This window comes from Anomaloglossus baeobatrachus, chromosome 6 (assembly GCF_048569485.1).
Source record: "Anomaloglossus baeobatrachus isolate aAnoBae1 chromosome 6, aAnoBae1.hap1, whole genome shotgun sequence".
NCBI lineage: Eukaryota > Metazoa > Chordata > Amphibia > Anura > Aromobatidae > Anomaloglossus > Anomaloglossus baeobatrachus.
Window position 1 is genome coordinate 190,637,485 of NC_134358.1, and position 19,970 is coordinate 190,657,454.

Genomic DNA, 19,970 nt, shown 5'->3' on the forward strand with positions numbered 1-19,970 from the left:
AATGTTTTAAGGCATTTTTTATACTTTCTGGAAAGTCAAAAGTTTACATACATTTCATTAGTATTTGGTACCATTGCCCCTAAACCTATGATTTGGTCAAACGATTTGGATATTCTTCCACAAGCTTCTCACAATAGTTAGTAGGAATTTAGGCTCGTTCCTTCTGACAGAACTGGTGTAATTGAGCCATGTTTGTAGGTAGCATTGCTCGCTTTTTTAGCTTTGCCCCTAAATGTTCAATAAGATTGAGATTAGGGTTTGTGATGACCCCTTAAATATATTGCCTTTGTTATCCTTAAGCCACTTTGTAACCAGTTTGGCAGAATGATATGGGTCATTGTCCATTTGGAAGACACATTTTTACCCAAGCTTTACGTTCTTGGCTGATGTCTTGAGATGTTGCTTCATTATTGCCACATAATCTTCTTTCCTCATGATGCCATCTATTTAGTGAAGTGCACCAGTCCTACCTGCAGCAAAAAAACCCCACAACATTCATGTTTCACAGTTGGGATGGTGTTCTTAGGCTTTGAAGCTCTCCCATTTTCCTCCAAACATAACAATGGTCATTATGGCCAAACAGTTAAATTTTAGTGTCGTCAGACCACAGGATATGTCTCCAAAAACTAAGGTCTTTGTTCCTGTGTGCATTTGCAAACGTTATTCTGGACTTTTTAATGTTTATTTTGGAGTAATTGCTGCCTGCTGGCAGAGTGGCCTTTCAGCCCATGTTGATACAGTACTCGTTTCACTGTGGATAATGACACAATGTTAACAGCTTCCACCAGCATCTTAACAAGGTTTTTAGCTTTTGTTCTTGTGTTGATATGCACATGTCGGACCAAAGCACGTTCATTTCTGATACACAGAACCCATCTTCTTCCTGAATGGTATGATGGCTGGACATTCCCATCTTGACTGTATTTGGGTATAATTGTTTGTACAGGTGAACGAGGCACCTTCTGGTATCTGGAAATTGCACCCAAGGATGAACCACACTTGTACAAATCCACAATTATCTTCCTGAGATCTTGGCTGATTCCCATGATGCTACACAAAGAAGCAGTGTGTTTCAGGTGTGCATTAAAATACATCCACAGATGTGTCTCTAATTAACTCAGATGTTTCCAATAAACCTATCAGAAGCCATCAGAGACATGACATCATTACATGGGCTGTCCTATATTTTGTACTTGAGGTACTTTGCATGTTGCGACATCGCTACTGTGATCTTGTCGGGGTCAAATCGAAAGTGACGCACATCCGGCGCCGGTAACGACGTCGCAACGTGTAAAGCCTAGAAGCACCGATAAACGATCGCAAAAGCATTGAAAATCGGTGATCTGTGTAGTATCGGTCATTTCCATAATTTCGCTGCAGCGACAGGTATGATGTTGTTCCTCGTTCCTCTGGCAGCACACATCACTGTGTATGAAGCCGCAGGAGTGAGGAACATCTCCTTACCTGCGTCCCTCCTGCAATGAGGAAGGAAGGAGGTGGGCGGGATGTTTACGTCCCGCTCATCTCTGCCCCTCCGCTTCTATTGGCCACCTGCCGTATGACATCGCTGTGACGCCGCATGACCCGCCCCATTAGGAAGGAGGCGGGTCGCCGGCCAGAGCGACGTCGCAGGGCAGGTAAGTCCGTGTGAAGCGATAATGTTTGCGACGGGGGCGGGACTTATCGTGCTCGGCATCGCTACAATCGGCTAGCGATGTCGCAGCATGCAAAGTACCCCTTAGTGTATGTAAACTTTTGACTTTACAGAAAGTAATAAAAATGCCCTAAAACATTCTCTCTCTCTCATTGTTCTGGCATTTGGAAAATAGAAATAATTTTGGTAATCCAAATTCACCTAAAATGGGAAAGTGTTTTTCTGATTTCATGTCAGATTGTGAGAAAAACATGAATATGTGTCTTTTTAGATAGGGTATGTAAACTTCTGGTTTCAACTGTATGTTCACCGGGTAATGTATTTGAGATTTGTATTACAGACACTTTCCAAATATACTTTCTGTAGCTGAATCGGTTCTTCTTGTCTTTGTAATCAGAGGAGGGAGAAAAAATAGAAATACTCAGACTCAGCTGCAGAATGTCCATATAAATTAGGATTTTTTACTGTCTCGGCCAATGGAAACTCATCCCAAGTGTTTTCCTTTAAGATATGAAACTACTGTTCTATACATATTGTTGAACCATACATTTGCCACTTTGCTAGTCACACATCTTTGTCAATTTTATTTTTACCATTAGATAATAAAAGTTGTACAATTCTATCTCAGAATGTCTAAAAATAAACCACCAATGCAAAAATGTAACCTTATCAACAGGCACTTAATGGCGTTTTAGATGTTGCTTCTGCCTGAACATTTAGGTCACAATCTATGTTCCAGGCTCAAAACTTTAATTTTTGCCTCATTGATCATGTGCTCATGGAGAAAATTAAATTATTTCTCATTGTAAAAGGTTTCCTTCAGCCCACAAAATGGTAGACACATTGACATGTGAAATTGAGAAAAGCATCAACTGTGCAAACGTTCTACATAGTGTGAAATCACCATATATTATCTTTTGCTTTTACCGTTTGACATTGCACAAGAACTGACAGCATAATGAACAAAGGAATTAGCAGAGAAATTGATTGTATTGAGTCTAAACACGCATTAGCGCTTATTGTGTTACTGTGTGTACAACTATTGTTGTCAAGTAGAAGGTATTAAATCCAATTACCAAAGGCTATATCCCAAAATACCATATTAAGCTATTTATCTCTGCACATCATAAAAAGGAAACACAATACAAATAATAATGAATATGATTGTACAAATCCCAACATTCGGGGAATCACTATGACAAACACCATATACAGAAGCTTTTTGGGTCATTTTAATCTTCATCACTGCCAACAATTGAAATGGTAGATCTTCAACCGGTAGCTTTCCAGGTGATTGAAGAAACATGTTCTGACTGTCAGTGCATGCTGCGGGTTTTATTTTGATTACAGCTGTAGAGCCAAAATTGGGGACATTGCTGGGTGTTTACTAAAGCCATATTTTAGGTTGCACACTTGTTCACACATTAAGCCAGGACCCTTTAAAATAGGCCATGCCCAATTATTGAGCATGATTACAAAAAAGTATCTAAATTACGCATTAAATATAATGCGTGGCATGTTTTCGCTACAAATTTTATCTGAATATTAACTTTTAACTTATAAAATTTCACTAAAGGCATTAGTGAAAGACCATGAAAGACCATGAAATACAGTGTTAAAATTATACAGAATATACAGGTATAGTTTCTTCCTTTCCTCATAGGTTCATTCCCTAGTTTTGGAAAGTAGATGGAGGAAGATTTTTTTTATTTAGTGATGTATTATTTTTTTTAAAAATCTATTATTACTGTATTATTATTATTATTATTACTATTATTACTATTATTGTTATTATTATTATTATTATTATTATTATTATTATTTTACGTTGCTTCCCCCTTTCAAACAATGACAACATTTTGCTAAGAGATGGCATTACTTTTTAATTGTGAAGTTTCAACCCCTGTGCATGAAACTGCATCACTGCACCATTGAAGCTACGGGACACAGTGCTAAACCAGCTTTGTGGTCTCATTAGAAATAATCAAATCTGGCAAAATTTTCTCAAATTTGGTTGAGAATTTGATTTGCACCAAATTTATTTGATACAAATTAATCACATTTTTCTTTTTAAAACAATAATTATGCTCTGAGTTATATATATATATATATATATATATATATATATATATATATATATGCAGTATATATACTGTATGTATACACACACTCCTGTATACAGTTGGGAAAATAAGTATTTCATGCACTGCCACTTTTGCAAGTTTTCCCACCTACAAAGAATGGAGAGGTCTGTAATTTTTATTTATTTTGGCTCTGTTTCAGGACATTGTTGTTCTGGCAGACCCAGCCACAACCTATCTTTAATGCTTTTACAGAGGAAAGAAGTTGTTGGTAAAAATTTCACAATACATAATCGCATCCAACCTCATTTCAATACAGTAGGGTTGTCCTGTATATATATTTTATATATAGTGTATATATACATATAATATAAAAATAATAATAATAATAATAATTTTATTCATTTATATAGCGCTATTAATTCCATAGCACTTTACATACATTTGCAACACTTTCCCCATTGGGGTTGACAATCTAAGGTCCCTATCAGTATGTTTTTGGAGTGTGGGAGGAAACTGGAGAACCCGGAGGAAAACCACGCAAACACGGGGAGAACATACAAACGCCTTGCAGATGTTGTCCATGGTGGGATTTGAACCCAGGACCCCAGTGCTGCAAGACTGCAGTGCTACACTGCACTGACCCACTGCACTGAGCCCCCCTTTCTGCCCATATATATATGGTGGAACCTTGTATTAAGAGTAACTTGGTTTGAAAGCGCTTTGCAAGACAAGCAAAGCTTTTTAAAAATGTATAACTTGGTTTAAGAGCAATGATTTGCAATAAGAGCAAATACTCACTGTGCACACTTCCGGTTCTGTCCTTTCACCGCACTGTGACCCGCTCTGTAGGTAACTTTCTGTAAATATGTACTGTATACTGTATACAGTATACCATTATACTGTACAGTATATACTATATAGCATGTCTATCAATTTGCATTTATGCATACAGTACTGTACTTTTTCTGATAACCAGTAAGGCACATTACTTGTACTGTACCTCCAGCACACCAACAATTAAGATAACGTGCAGTTTAATTTGTGTTGTATTTTACTGTACAGTATTTTGTATTAGTGTACTATAATTTTATATGAATACAGTACATTATTTTGAATTACTGTAATAAGTTTGAATAAATACAGTAAATATTTTGGGTTGTGGAACGAATTGACTGTGTTTCAGTTATTTCCTATGGGAAAATTTGCTTTGATATAAGAGTAACTTGGTTTCAGAGCACACTCTCGGAACAAATTCGGCTCGTAAACCAAGGTCCTCTGTATATATAAATATATATAATATTCACTACTCCCCTTTCCTCAACTGTTCTAATGTGGAGCTCCCTTCAACGCATTTTTCACAGGGAGCTGCACAGTAGGACAGGTGAGGGCCATGGGGAGAGAAGTATTTTGCTGGAATTAATTGCAAAATATTTGGATTCTAGTACTTTGATTTTTTTGTGAAATTCAAAGAGGATTCTTTTCACTTTTAATCTTTTGGTTCATTTCTAGTTGAAGCCCCACTGATTACAAAGTAAGGCTATATCTTAATGATTTGCACACTTTTATGAAATGGGAAAATGTCCTTAATGATGATTATATGTTCTGTTTGCTTTTCTGTGATCTATGTCTGCTATTTATGCTATCCTATATTACTATCTAAAAACAAATGTTTCTACAGTACATTTGCAACAAGAGAGGAGAACATTGAATTAAAAGCAGCTCATAGAACTAAATAATAAAATTGCACTGACCGCCCTTTACACGGTTACATAAAGTAAATCTGATAATGAGAGTGTACTAATTAAAAGATATAAGCTGTTTACTTTAATTACCTATAGATTATAAACAATGAACCATATCAGGATGACATGTTCCATGTAAACCTAATGAATGTCCATTTTATTAGACTTTTATAAAGAACAAAATGAGCTCCTTTCACGGACAGAAGAAGACAAGTGTGGATTTAATATAGATTGAAATGATTTTCAAAGAGAAAATGTACAAATGACTTCTACGCATTTTCTCTTTAAAGATGTTCTCAATCTAAATATATATTAAAATAAATCTGATTAAAACAATGGGTTGAGATAGAGAATGGCACGACAAGACTACTGCAAAGCTGTCTTCATCCTTTGCTCTCAGAGCAGTGACAGTGCACATAAAATGTCAGACAGCCAGAGACCATGTCTTACAAATGTCACGTCTTCATTGTGGGTATCAAGTAGGAAATGTCTATTAACAAGTTTACCCCTGAATATCCACATATTTTGTTTAAAGCTATGTGTATATGTTGAGTATTTGGTGAGCTTTTTACCTCAGTGTGTAAGTAGTGATGAGCGGACCTGTGGAAGTTTGGGTTTGCCGGGTTAAGCCAGACTGTAGAAAAAATTCTGTTCTGGCTCTGAACTTGCCATGAACTTTATCCTGGAGCCAAAAGTCTATTGGAAGTCAATGATTGGGCAGTTTGGCTCTATGCCTACATACAGCCAGTCAAAAACACAGCACTTACGGGGAATCGAGGTCAGGGTTTTTTTTTACACAGCCTCTGAAAGCATTGACTTTACTCCCAGTGAGAGCCATTCAAAGACGGCAAATGGCTTTCACTGTGCTGAGTACCAAGCGTATCTGAGCACCCATATGCTTGATCAAGTGGTTAAGATACATACAGCAGTCAAACTCCAAACTTGGACACTGAGATTTTTGTTCTGTGTTTGGTATGAACCCCAAACTTTGCAGTTTGGGTTCGCTCATCACTATTTGAACGCCAAAACCGGGAGAACAATAAGAGGAAAAGTATGTAGGAAACCCGTGCTCCCCTTTTACACTTCCACTCCTGGTTTTGACTTACATTACTGAGGTAAAAAACTCCCCAAATACTCAACATGTGTATGTGGCCTAACTGATTGTCCATGATAAGAAAATAAAAGGCTGTTTTCATCTAAAAACCGCTTCCCCTGTCCACAAGGTATTGTATTGCAGCTCAGCCCCATTCAGTAGAGCTAAGCTGCAATTTCACAAACAACCCGTGGACAAGTATGGCTTTTTGTCTAGAGTACAACACACATGTCTAACCCTGGACAACCCCCGTAATGATGAATTGTGTCTCAAACAAGCAACAATTACCCTATTTTTTGGACTATAAAACTCACCAGCTCATAAGACGTACCCTGGTTTTAGAGGAGGAAAATAGGAAAATAAAATTTTAAGAAAAAAATGTGAACATGACACATTGTTATGGGGCGAGGATCTGCTGCTGACACGGTTATGGGGGTAATGTCCCCAAATTCTCTACTAAGGTACCCCATCCTGGTAATTATCCTCCTGCCTTGTATATGATCCCCATCATTGTATATATGTCCCTCATCCTGGTAGAGCCCCAAATCTGATAAATACTCCAATCCTGGTATAGCCCCCATATTCTGATAAATACCCCCATCCTGGTATAGCCCCCATCATGCTAAATACCCCATCCTAATAAATACCCCCAACCTGCTATATACCCCCATCCTGCTATATAACCCCATCCTGCTATATACCCCCATCCTGCTATATACCCCCATCCTGATAAATACCCTCATCCTGCTATATACCCCCATCCTGCTATATGCCCCCATCCTGATATATACCTCCATCCTGCTATATACCCCCATCCTGCTATATACCCCATCCTGCTATATACCCCATCCTGATAAATACCCCAATCATGTTCTTTACCCCCATCCTGATAAATACCCCCATGCTGCTATATAACACAATCTTGCTATATACCTCCATCCTGATATATACCCCCATCCTGGTATATGGCCTGTATCCTATAGCATACAAAAAATAAACATTTATACTCCCCTTTCCTCACTCCAGCAGCATTGCTCGTCCTCCTATCTGAGCCAGCAGCAGCGCCGCTGACCTGTGTGGAGCCGATCACCATTCCCTTGCAGCATCACAATGTCCTTCTGTCTGCCTGCCCGCTGATGTGTATGGAGAGCAGGGCGCACAGGGATGACGTCATCACTGTGCGCACTCTCCACACACATCAGCGGGCCTGCAGACAGGAGGACATCGCAATGCTGCAGGGTACAGTGACCGGTGAGTATGCCGTACTTATTTACTGCCCCCTGCACTGATGATGATGTGCGGGGGGCAGTGAATATAGCCGCACATGATCACTCCCAGCTGTAGTTGCCAGGGGTGATCACGCGACCTGGCTCCCCCATCCATCATCCCGCCCAACTGTCAGTGCCGGCTTCAGCGCTGAGAGATGATGGGCAGGAGGATGAATGGATATAAAATGAGCGGGCCCACGTGGTCACGGCAGGCACTGCAACAGCCTGCGCATGCCGACCATGACCCACTCCACCGCAGCACCCTCATTCCCCGCAGCCATATGCCCTACATTCAGACTATAAGACGCACCTCCCACTTTCCCCCAACATTTGGGGGAAAAAAGTGCGTTTTATAGTCCAAAAAATATGGTACTTCTTTTCCTGTTCCTGAGGTATAAACCATACATTTGTCTATCCCTACTTTTTCTTAAATTTTTCATTGCATAAAATAAATACAGCATAATCCTTGATGGATTCCAATGTGCATCACAACCAAATGGAAACATATCATGGACATATCATCACAGCATATCACAAAATCTTTTTTAAATATTATAATCTTCCGTTGCACATCTATGACTATGGTGACCCATGAAAAAAGGAAAAAGACCCATACATAAGTGTTCAACCTTTTCCATATGTTTCTTGGGCAAACCACCTATAACTTCTATTTTGTAAAGTTGCAACACACGATTTTCAGACCTTAATTGTCTACTGTATACAATTTGCAGTAAGCCGGTGACGTTACCAAGTTCCTGCAAACGTTCTGCCAGTAAATGTTAGACTATATCACAGCAGTCTGTAGTCTAGATTCTCAATGTAGGCTGCAGACTGCCATACCAATGATGGAGATCCAAGGGCATTAGAACAAGTTAAAATTTTACTACTAAATTGCTTCTACTATTGACAGAATCTATTTTATTGATACAGTTAATGTGTTAAGGAAGAATTTTTTTAATATATTATACACAACTACTAAAACAACATTTTCTCTTTAAATTGTTTAAAATATGCCTTAACAATTAAATAAATCACTTTTAATATTTGCTTTTTGTTGTTTTGCCTCAAAATAGATACTCAATTGATCGCAATACAGACCTGGAGAGATATTTTAACATTGACGCCAACAGCGGACTCATTACTATAGCTAAACATTTGGACCGAGAGACCAATGCTGTCCACAACATAACAGTTTTGGCAATCGAGAGCCGTGAGTAAATGTGCTATTTATTAATTAATTCAGAAATGATGAAAATTCCCTGTAAAGGCGTATATCTAGTTTATAACTGTAATTCACATGCATTATAAGATGAAAGCAGGAGAACCCATGTAGCACAGCATGTTAGCTGAACCCATAGTACAAGGGTATTAGCTGCCTGAAATGATACTTTGCGCAGTAATAGGAAGTAACAACTAGTGCGTATAATTTCTTTTGCAAGGCTTTTGTGCGACCTACTTCATTTCAGTTTCTAAGGTCCGAGTTCAAGGGAAAAGATGTGTAATTCCTCTTTCCTTATGACAGGTTTGAGCCAAGTTGCTAAAACAAACTATGAGAATTTTTGCATGTGCTCTGCCTCGACCTAAGGTGTCTGGTAGCGTCTTATAAGCAGAATATAATGTTCTGTTTCCTTCATTTTACATATTAGTAGAATAAAATAACTGAAGGGAATTTTCACTGCTTTATTAATTTACTGATGCCTTCAAGTACTATAAAATGATCTGAAAACAAATGGGGCACCATATATATTTTAAAAGTGTAAATTTGACTTCATAATGTTTTTTGCTGCCACAAATATCAGTTAATTTGTTTTCATATTTTCTCCATATGTAACATGATAGGAAATGTACAGTAAATCAACAAAAAATGATTGCCTGCATTGCTCCCTACATCAAAGAAAAAAAGGTTCTGAAACCTTGAGAAGCTGAAAAATGTGAAGGCGTTACAATATTGATAGAACTAAAAAATGAAATATGTGCACACATAAACAAGTATAGATAGAAAGTATCAAAACAATTTACAAATGAATGGACATTTTGTACTGTAGGAACAGAATACAAAGATTTCCTGGTCATAACCATTTATAATATTGATCCACTGGTTAACCAAATGCCATTTAAGTCAGAAGGCTAAAAAAAGAATTAGTCCACATATGGGGTTTATAGCTTTCAAGGGAAAAATGATTGCTATATATATATATACATATATATATATATATATATATGATATATATATACATATATAACATTATTGCCTTTTCATAATATATATATATATATATATATATATATATATATATATATATATATATATATATATATATATATATATATATATATGTGTGTGCAGTGCAGAGCAAAAGTTTGGACACACCTTCTCATTCAAAGAGTTTTCTTTATTTTCATGATTCTGAAAATTGTAGATTTACATCAAAACTATGAATTAACACATGTGGAATGAAATACTTAACAAAAAAGTGTGACACTACTGATAATGTGTCTTATATTCTAGGTTCTTCAAAGTAGCCTCCTTTTGCTTTAATTACTGCTTTGCACATTCTTGGCATTGTTTTGATGAGCTCAAAGAGGTAGTCACCGGAAATGGTCTTCCAACAGTCTTGAAGGAGTTCCCAGAGATGCTTAGCACTTGTTGGCCCTTTTGCCTTCACTCTGCGGTCCAGCTCACCCCAAACCATCTCGATTGGGTTCAGGTCTGGTGACTGTGGAGGCCAGGTCATCTGGCCAATTCACCCCATCACTCTCCTTTTTAGTCAAATAGCCCTTACCCAGCATGGAGGTGTGTTTGGGGTCATTGTCCTGTTGAAAAATAAATTATGGTCCAACTAAACGCAAGCCGGATGGAATAGCATGCCGCTGCAAGATGCTGTGGTAGCCATGCTGGTTCAGTATGCCTTCAATTTTGAATAAATCCCCAACAGTGTCACAAGCAAAGCACCCCCCACACCATCAAACCTCCTCCTCCATGCTTTACGGTGGGAACCAGGCATGTAGAGTCCATCCATTTACTTTTTCTGCGTCGCACAAAGACATGGTGGTTGGATCCAAAGATCTCAAATTTGGACTCATCAGACCAAAGCACAAATTTCCAATGGTCTAATGTCCATTCCTTGTGTTCTTTAGCCCATACAAGTCTCTTCTGCTTATTGCCTGTCCTTAGCCGTGGTTTCCTAGCAGCTATTTTACTATGAAGGCCTGCTGCACAAAGTCTCCTCTTAACAGTTGTTCTAGAGATGTGTCTGCTGCTAGAACTCTGTGTGGCATTGACCTGGTCTCTAATGTGAGCTGCTGTTAACCTGCAATTTCTGGGGCTATTAACTCGGACAAACTTATCCTTCGCAGCAGAGGTGACTCTTGGTCTTCCTTTCCTGGGGTGATCCTCATGTGAATATATATCCCTATAATCACTTCAAAAGACCATATCATAGTGCAAAATATTCAATCTTTATTAACATGATTAAAAAAAACATGTACACAAAGGACACAAGGACATGATTAAAAATTGTGAAAAAAGGTGTAAAATGAAGGGTCTATCAAAAAGACATCCATGATTTTAACAAAATTCATTCATAATACCATTTGATATATTGAAACCATCACATATCATCCCCTGTATTCTGAGATGAATTTATTCAAACATATGAAGGATATATATACAAATCTCCTTGCATGTCATTCATAAATAATGGTTATTTGAGTTTTTTACTGAAAGCACAAGAGAGATAACCTTCATATGGTGGACAGGAAAACTGCATGTAAACAAGAATCAAAGTGCTCTGATTTATAGGGAGAAAGTATATGTCCCATTATATGTAAATGCCTAAATAGGCCTAATGTTTATATATTTTACAAAGAAGAATAATCTTTATACAATGGACACAAAAATAGAGCATATTGCAGAGGTGTCAAGTCTCACAGTAAAAGAGATCCGATCATTCCTCACAGACCAGTATTTCAAAGCCCATATAGGGCAAACATGCAGATGGATGGTATAATTTTTACCTAGTGTTGATAGAGCCTCCCTCACACCACTCCAACGATCGTTTCACGTATCTTCGTCAGGGAGTGATGTGAGGGAATGCTGGGCAATCTTATATAGTCCCCAATCAGCTGGATTCTATTAATAATGAGCACTCTGCTTACCGGGCGCTGCTGGTACGGACGCGAGAAATCCCTCCCACCGCCACGAGGCATAGGCGCGTCAGCAGACGCGACCGTGTCGCATGTGATGACGCATCCACACCACGAGGCCGCAGGATCGGGAATGCGCATGCGCACCGCAGCGTCAGTGCTCATGATGCTGTGCATAGGGGAAAGCAGCTCCATTTTGTTGTATACCGAACGTCTAGCTTATCTATATAGATGATAAGGTATATAGAATGGTGAACAATATAAGTATGTAGCGAAACCCCATATATTCTATTAATAAGTCACAAAAGGGTACAAACCTTGTATTCAAGCTTATAATCATTAGAATTACATTGTTTTTATGATATACCATTCTTATGTCTATACATTTATAACAAGAAAGAGGGGGTATCCCGATCATCATTAGAATTGATAGTATATGTCAAACCAGTCAATTATCAACTATATCCTTTGTTGGATGTATCCATAATGTACCATTCCATTGCTGCATATAAGATGTCCTCATCATTCCCTCAATTAAAATAAAACACATATCTAAAATGATGATGTTGCAGAGACACTCCAGAGTATATCACAGTCGACAGTTTGGACTTTATAGGCACAAAAGATCATATTAGACCCTACTAAAACAACATTATAGAGAGGGGTGACAAAGAAGGTGTCACCGCTCTCCACATATGGCATAGTAATTAGAAAATATATATATATTCAGTAGATGTCATATTAGTTTATCCACTCCAGTGTAGATGTTGTACCAAAGAGGAATAAAGGATCAAGCCTCAGGGGTCCATCTAAAACAATGTTCCAGAGAGGGGTGTCAAATATGGGCACCGCCCTCTGTACATGGTATGGGAGGAATGGAAAAAATCAGACCTCAGTACTCAACAGTCTTCATTTCCGAACCCTAACCAATCATAAGAATGTCTAAAGAAGTCCATCAGGGACTCATCTATAGCAATGTGGTAGAGAGAGGTGACAAAACATGTCACCACCCGCTACCCATGGCATAGATAGAAAAAACCTGCAATTTCTGGGGCTATTAACTCGGACAAACTTATCCTTCGCAGCAGATGTGACTCTTGGTCTTCCTTTCCTGGGGTGATCCTCATGTGAGCCAGTTTCTTTGTAGCATTTGATCATTTTTTCCACTGCACTTGGGGACACTTTCAAAGTTTTCCCAATTTTTCGGATTGGCTGACCTTCATTTTTTTAAGTAATGATGGCCACTCATTTTTCTTTACTTAGCTGCTTTTTTCTTGCCACAATACAAATTCTAACAGTCTATTCAGTAGGACTATCAGCTGTGTATCCACCAGACTTCTGAACAACACAACAGATGGTCCCAACACCATTTATAAGGCAAGAATTCGCACTTTTTAAACCTGACAGTGCACACCTGTGAAGTGAAAACCATTTCCAGTGACTACCTCTTGAAGCTCATCAAGAGAATGCCAAGAGTGTGCAAAGCAGTAATCAAAGCAGAAGGTGGCTACTTTGAAGAACCTAGACTATAAGACATTTTTTTAATTGTTTCACACTTTTTTGTTAAGTATTTCATTCCACATGTGTTAATTCATAGTTTTGATGCCTTCAATGTGAATCTACAATTTTCAGAGTCATGAAAATAAAGAAAACTCTTTGAGTGAGAAGGTATGTCCAAACTTTTGGTCTGTACTGTATATTGTAAGCGTTCGCCTGCTCACGTTGCTCACTTTGCTGCGTCTTAGAGGTAGCATCAGGAATATAGTTAATTTAAAAGTTCGACAGTTTATTAAACAAACGGCATAAACTGCATCAGCGATCCACATCACACACAGATTTCTGGTCTGTAACAGTGGCGGTTGGTCTGCTCAGGATTGGACACTACCAGTGTCAGAGTGGAGCTCCCACACCTCCACTCACTCAGTTCCAGATGGTTGAAGCCAACCAATGCTCCCTTAGGTGAGATCCTTTCAGAGGCTCCAACCTCTATGAGGATTCCAACCTCTTTACCTGCCAGAAGCTGCTTCTCATGCAGTGCTGTTCCACACACTGCTTCACACTCACTGACTCCATGTGCCAAACAACCTAATTAAGACCTATGTTAGAAACACCCAAAGGCAGGGGTATGTGGATGGTCAGTCACACACATCTCTTACATGCCTAATCCAGGCCCATTCAAACTATAGGAAAATTAAATAGCAATATATATATATATATATATATATATATATATGCATATACTGTATATTAGATATATATATGATTGTAAAAGAGTAGCAAGATAGCAAAGTATACTAAAAAAAATCTAATAATAGTCAGGCACATTGGCAACGCATACTATGATAGTCCTCACATCCTCCATCCTAACCTGTGCCATGCTTTGTGTTTCACTTGCTTCTTGATTTGTCACCTTGTCGATAGCGAGATCGCTGCTGAGTCACAGGTTTTGTGACGTACCAGTGACCTCATCAGCGATCTCGCTGTGTGTGACACTAAGCAGCGATCTGGCCCCTGCTGTGAAATCGCTGATTGTTACACACAGTGCTGGTTCATTTTTTGCTCATTGCTCTCCCGCTGTAAAGCATGCATCGCTGTGTTTGACAGTGAGAGAGCAACAATCTGAATGTGCAGGAAGCAGGGAGCCGGCGTCTGGAAGCTGCAGACGCTGGTAACCAAGGTACACATCAGGTAACCAAGTGAAGCGATTTGATTGGTTACCCAATATTTACCTTGGTTACTAGCGTACTCCGCTCTCAGGCTGCCAGCGCTGGCTCCCTGCACACGTAGCCAGAGTACACATCGGGTAACTAAATGAAGCGCTTTGCTTAGTAACCCGATGTGTACCCTTCCTGTGAGTGCAGGGAGCCAGTGCTGGCAGCCTAAGAGCGGCGTACGCTAGTAACCAAGGTAAATATCAGGTACCCAAGCAAAGCGCTTCGCTTGGTTACCCGATATTTACCTTGATTATCAAGCGCAGCATTGTTTCCACGAGTCGCTGCTGGCTGTTGGCTTGTCACTGGTCGCTGGTGAGATCTGCCTGATTGACAGCTCCCCAGCGACCATGTAGCGACACACCAGCGATCCTGACTAGGTCACATCATGGTCGGAATCGCTGGTACGTCGTTTAGTGAGAAGGTACCCTACGTTATGCTTACAATCACAGTCAAAGATGGAAACAGTTAAAACTAAAATTGTCTTCATTTTTTTTACAAAACTTTGTACAAATAATCGTTTGGTTACTTTTCAGAAATTGGTTATCAAATGTTGTAGATGTGGTGCCAGCAATGTATCCATCTAAATAAAATTTGCATGAAGCAGGGCAGAGGAGGTACTGAAGCCTCAAAGGCTTGAATAAGAAACTACTGGTTTATTATAGTAATGCATCACCAATGTTGACCCCCATTTTTATTAAATGGAACAATTCTTTATTTTTTTTAATCACTTTTTATAGCTCTTAGGTTCTAAAACTTGATTTTACTTTTGATACCTTAGAACATTGTTAAATGACCTGCCTTTGGGCATCTACAGAGCCCGGTATCAGCTGATGGAACAAGAGATTAATGTTATACACCCACCTTTGATTTTAATTGTTGGGTCAATATCTTAGAGGTCATTAATATCTTAGTCCTGTTCAATAGAAGAGGCCATCAATATTTTAGTCCTGGTCAACCCTTTTCATTACAGCCAACAACCAATATTTAATATCTAATATATGCAATTCAGGCTTGCTACAGTGCTGCTAACCTAATAAGCTCTATATGCTATAATAACAAACTGTTGGAGCAAAGTTTTGTCCAGAAAAGCATTTGTGAGTGTTGCATGGAAGGCCCTAACTTGCAATCTCATTTCTAGCTAATCCAAAGGTGCTCAATGTTCGTAGTGTCAGGGCTCTTTGTGGACCATTTAATTTCCTACATATCAACACCAAACATGCCATAACGGATTTGCTCTGTATACAGAGGCACAAAAAGGCTTTGCTTAAACTGTTCTTATAAATTTGGAACCATAAAATTATCTAAATATTATGCTGAAGTAATAAGATTTCTCTGAATCTGATAGCACACCACTATACATAATATTATCCTTAACCAAATAAACCTTAGAATTTGTAGAATTGCTACATCTAATAAGTGACACCAGAGATCAACTCATCAACTCCTCTTCCTTCTGAAGAGGCTGTTTACATGTTTAAATTCCCAAAGGAGCAATGCATGGCCTATAAGTCTCCATACACTGGCTTGGAACTTTCCGTAAGGAGAAACATTCCTGCTTAGACCCACAATGGTTAGTCATGTATGTAATGTTTACCTTGCATATACCAAATCCAGATTTGTATATCAAACTGCTGGATAGAAAAGCAAAATTTGTCACATCACAAAACACATTTCCACTTCATAGTCCAGTGATGTTGTGCTTTACACCATCTCATTTACTTCTTCCCATCATGCTTGGTGGTGGAAGGTATACATGCTGCAGATTGGCCATGGAATCTCATTCCATGAAGCCCCCTGGCCCTTGGTTTTATTGCTTTTGTTTATTCTAGAAGAGGTTTAGAACTCTGCACTAATTGAGTCAGCAGAACATTGGTAATTTTTAGGCACTTTGTGTCTCAGATTTGGCAATTCAGCACTATAACTTTATGTGGCTTTCCTTCTCGTTGCAATCCAGTGATAAGGTTTTATTATTGGTTTAAATAACATAACTCATATTCGATTGGGAAAAATTCAGGAGGGAAAAAAAAATAATGAATTGAAGTAAAGCATAAAGTGCCACACTCAAATTCAGGGAGCTCTTTAGAATGACCCAACCTTTCATAAATGTTAATAAAGGCACAATGAGATGGGCTGTATTTCATTCACTTGAGGCCATGGATCTTAATGAAAAATCTGACCAATGATTAAGATGTGTCCTAATATATTTGTCCAAATAGTAAATACAGTAAATATTGAAAATAATATTCCTTAGTGGCAGATAGCACAGGACACTTTCAGAAATCTTTTTGTACTTGTCTCAAAAGGTCTTTGCTCTTTTAGAGTGAGATTAACACAGAAATAGGCAGATGGGTTTAATGCAATGGCTGATCGCTACAGAATTATATTATTTCTTTACTAGAATGCAGATTTCTGGTACATGTATAGCAGCGCTCATGGATTTGGGTCACATAAATATAAAAATAAATACACACAAACACATTGTTAGATCTGAGTTCCACTTGCGGTTTTGCAGGGATGAGTGCAATCTAATAAAACATCGGATTGTACACACACAAGTGTATAACTATGGGCCAGTATCTATCTGCGATTTATTTCTCATGCAATATCATCATTTGGCAGTAAGTCTCGTCTGACACGCACCTGTACAAGTCTATGGGTGCATGTTATGCATCGCACTGCACTTGCATGTCATCCAACTGCAGTGTGATGTACGCAGAGACAGACAGCGGAGGAGATGGGGAGAATGTGCTCCCTCCCTCTTCTCCGCAGCTGTGATCTGATCACAACATGGGATCACAGTTGCATGACCCTATGCTCAAACTCACAGTAGAGGGATATTAGCATATCGCATCTGATGCTCTCGCCTCAAAAGCTCTGCGGAAGTGAAACCGAGCCCTTAAGTCAGACCAGGAAGACCAGGGAGGAAAATAAGGAAAAATTTAAAAATGAAAATGACTGTTATGATTTATTTCATAAACTGATAGTACATATGAAAATAAGCAACTTTGTACTATATCAGACATATTTGCTTCTTTTTCTCCAGGAATTATTCAGTCTTTATTCCATTAATGAGATAGGAGATGGCAGTTGTTACTGATGAAATTTTATGTATAGCAGAGGAGGAAGGAGCTAGAGGAAGAGGGGGGAGCTATATGCAGAGCTCCACCCCTTCCTTCCTCTTCTATTTACATAGAATATGATCAGTAATAGCTGTCATCTCCTATCTCAGTAATGGGAAAGTCTTCACTGAATACAGATTTTACCTCAGAATCTGGAATTTTGATAATGACTGATCAATTCTGGCAGAAAAAGGTAATTTGTCTGATAAGAAATATTACAAAGTTGCTTATTTTCATGTGTACTATTGATTTATTAAATAAAGCTTTAAAAAGTTATGTGTTAACTTTAATTTACATTATAAATTGCAATTTTCTGACAAAGATTAATTTTACTTCTGAATAAATATTGGATGTTTTCTATTATTTTTAAATAAAGTTTCTTTACAAAACTGATATATATGACACTTGTTGCATTAGGCAGAATTATTCAATAAACTATTAAATGTCACATAAATTATGTGGTGATAAATTGTGTTTCTAATTTTACACAGAAAATCCTGGGCAGATTGGGAAAGGCTATGTTGCCATCAGCATTCTAGATATTAATGATAATGCACCTGAATTTGCTATGGAATATGAGAGCAGTGTTTGTGAGAATGCACATCCCGGACAGGTAAGTCCTAATGATACACACGCAGAAGTAGGCACATGCATAAACCCTTATATTTGCTAGAGGGGCAAATATGAACATTCTTCTTCCTCGACTTTCTACCTTTGTATTTTGTATGGTCCAAGTCATCCAGACTGGCATTTCGTAGAGAGGACACAGAGTCTGCTGTAGTGGAACTCATTACGAGGCACAGAGTAAGAATTGTATTCCAGTCTTGGGCTTCAGAACACTTCTGCAAATAATTTGACATTTGTGAGAAAAATTCTGAATTTTAAGAGGCTCACTTTACCATGATACCTGGTAATAAGTAGATATGACCTTACTGATTTGCGGAGGATGAAGTTCAATTTGAATTTCCAGAATTTCTTGGGTTTTACACAAATTTAAACATTTTAAGATTCATTTTGAGTTTCATAAATAAAATAAAATGTGCCCGGCACCATGTTCCACACTGATCAAGCATAAGAGATTGGGCTGATATTATCTTGTTGCTGTTTAAGACTACCCCATAATGCTAAAGCTGTGACGTCCTTCAGATTATAAAACCCTGTACAGTGGTGGTCTGTACCGGGGACATCCCATATTGGAGTAGAGCTCAGTTTGAACAACCATTTAAAATCTCTAGAGTCTCACTCTTCAGTAAAGTGTAAGCTCCTATGGTCAGCTGGGTCCCCTTTCTGTTTTCTCCCCCCCCCCATCTCCTCTATGTGTATTTTCTGATAAATTACAAGCTTTCCAGCATTGAAATTCATGGAAATGTGTTCTCCGCAAGTCAAATGTTTGGAGACAATTCGACAAAGTTGGCAAATCATAATTTTAAAACATTCACTCATCTCTACTGATAAAATTATTTCTGAAAGAGACAAAGGCGCATATGGTGTCTTTTCCTGGTGGAACCAGAATAAAATTCATGGAAACACTCACCTAGGGAAGTTGTGAAGGTCACTCACAACTACAATGTAAGCAAAATTAATCCCTACGTTGGCTGCAGCAGACCCAGAGGATGAATCGGTATATGTAGAGTAGAGAAAAGGGTTAACCCGCACTGCCATGTGGATAAAAGAAATCACTCCGGAGAAGTAATCTTCACGATTTTATTATTCAACGCATTTCAGAGTCTATAAATCTCCTTCTTCAGGAATCAAAATCACTGATCTACAAGTTGTACATCAGTGATTTTGATTCCTAAAGAAGGAGTTGTATGGACTCTGAAACGTGTTGCATAATAAAATCATTAACATTACTTCTTCGGAGTGATTTCTTCCATCCACACGGCAGCGTGGGTTAACGCTTTCCTCTACTGTACGTATACTCATATCTGCTAATAAGCTTTACCCATTTTCCAATAAGTTGAATGGGCTAGCATAAAAATAGGGGGAAAAAAACAAAAGTTCTGAGCAATTGCAATATTTTTGTGCGACTTGCAACAGTTTTGAGCCATTTTTCTGGCACAATTGTATTTTGTATTGGTGCAATAGTGCAGAAGCATTTTGTGTCAGATTTGAAGAAACTTCCTGCAGTAATTGAGCTCTCTGCAGTA

General features: G+C 38.4%; 1 protein-coding gene across 2 annotated transcripts in view; it reads left to right on the plus strand.

Moving 5' to 3' along the window:
* Window positions 1–19,970, plus strand: part of CDH7 (cadherin 7) — a 467,468-nt gene that overhangs the window by 396,189 nt on the left and 51,309 nt on the right. For both annotated transcript variants that reach the window (XM_075314603.1, XM_075314604.1), the window contains exons 8-9: window positions 8,915–9,051; window positions 18,312–18,433. In XM_075314603.1, the coding sequence (XP_075170718.1) occupies window positions 8,915–9,051; window positions 18,312–18,433 (259 nt within the window). The remainder of the gene's footprint in view (window positions 1–8,914; window positions 9,052–18,311; window positions 18,434–19,970) is intronic.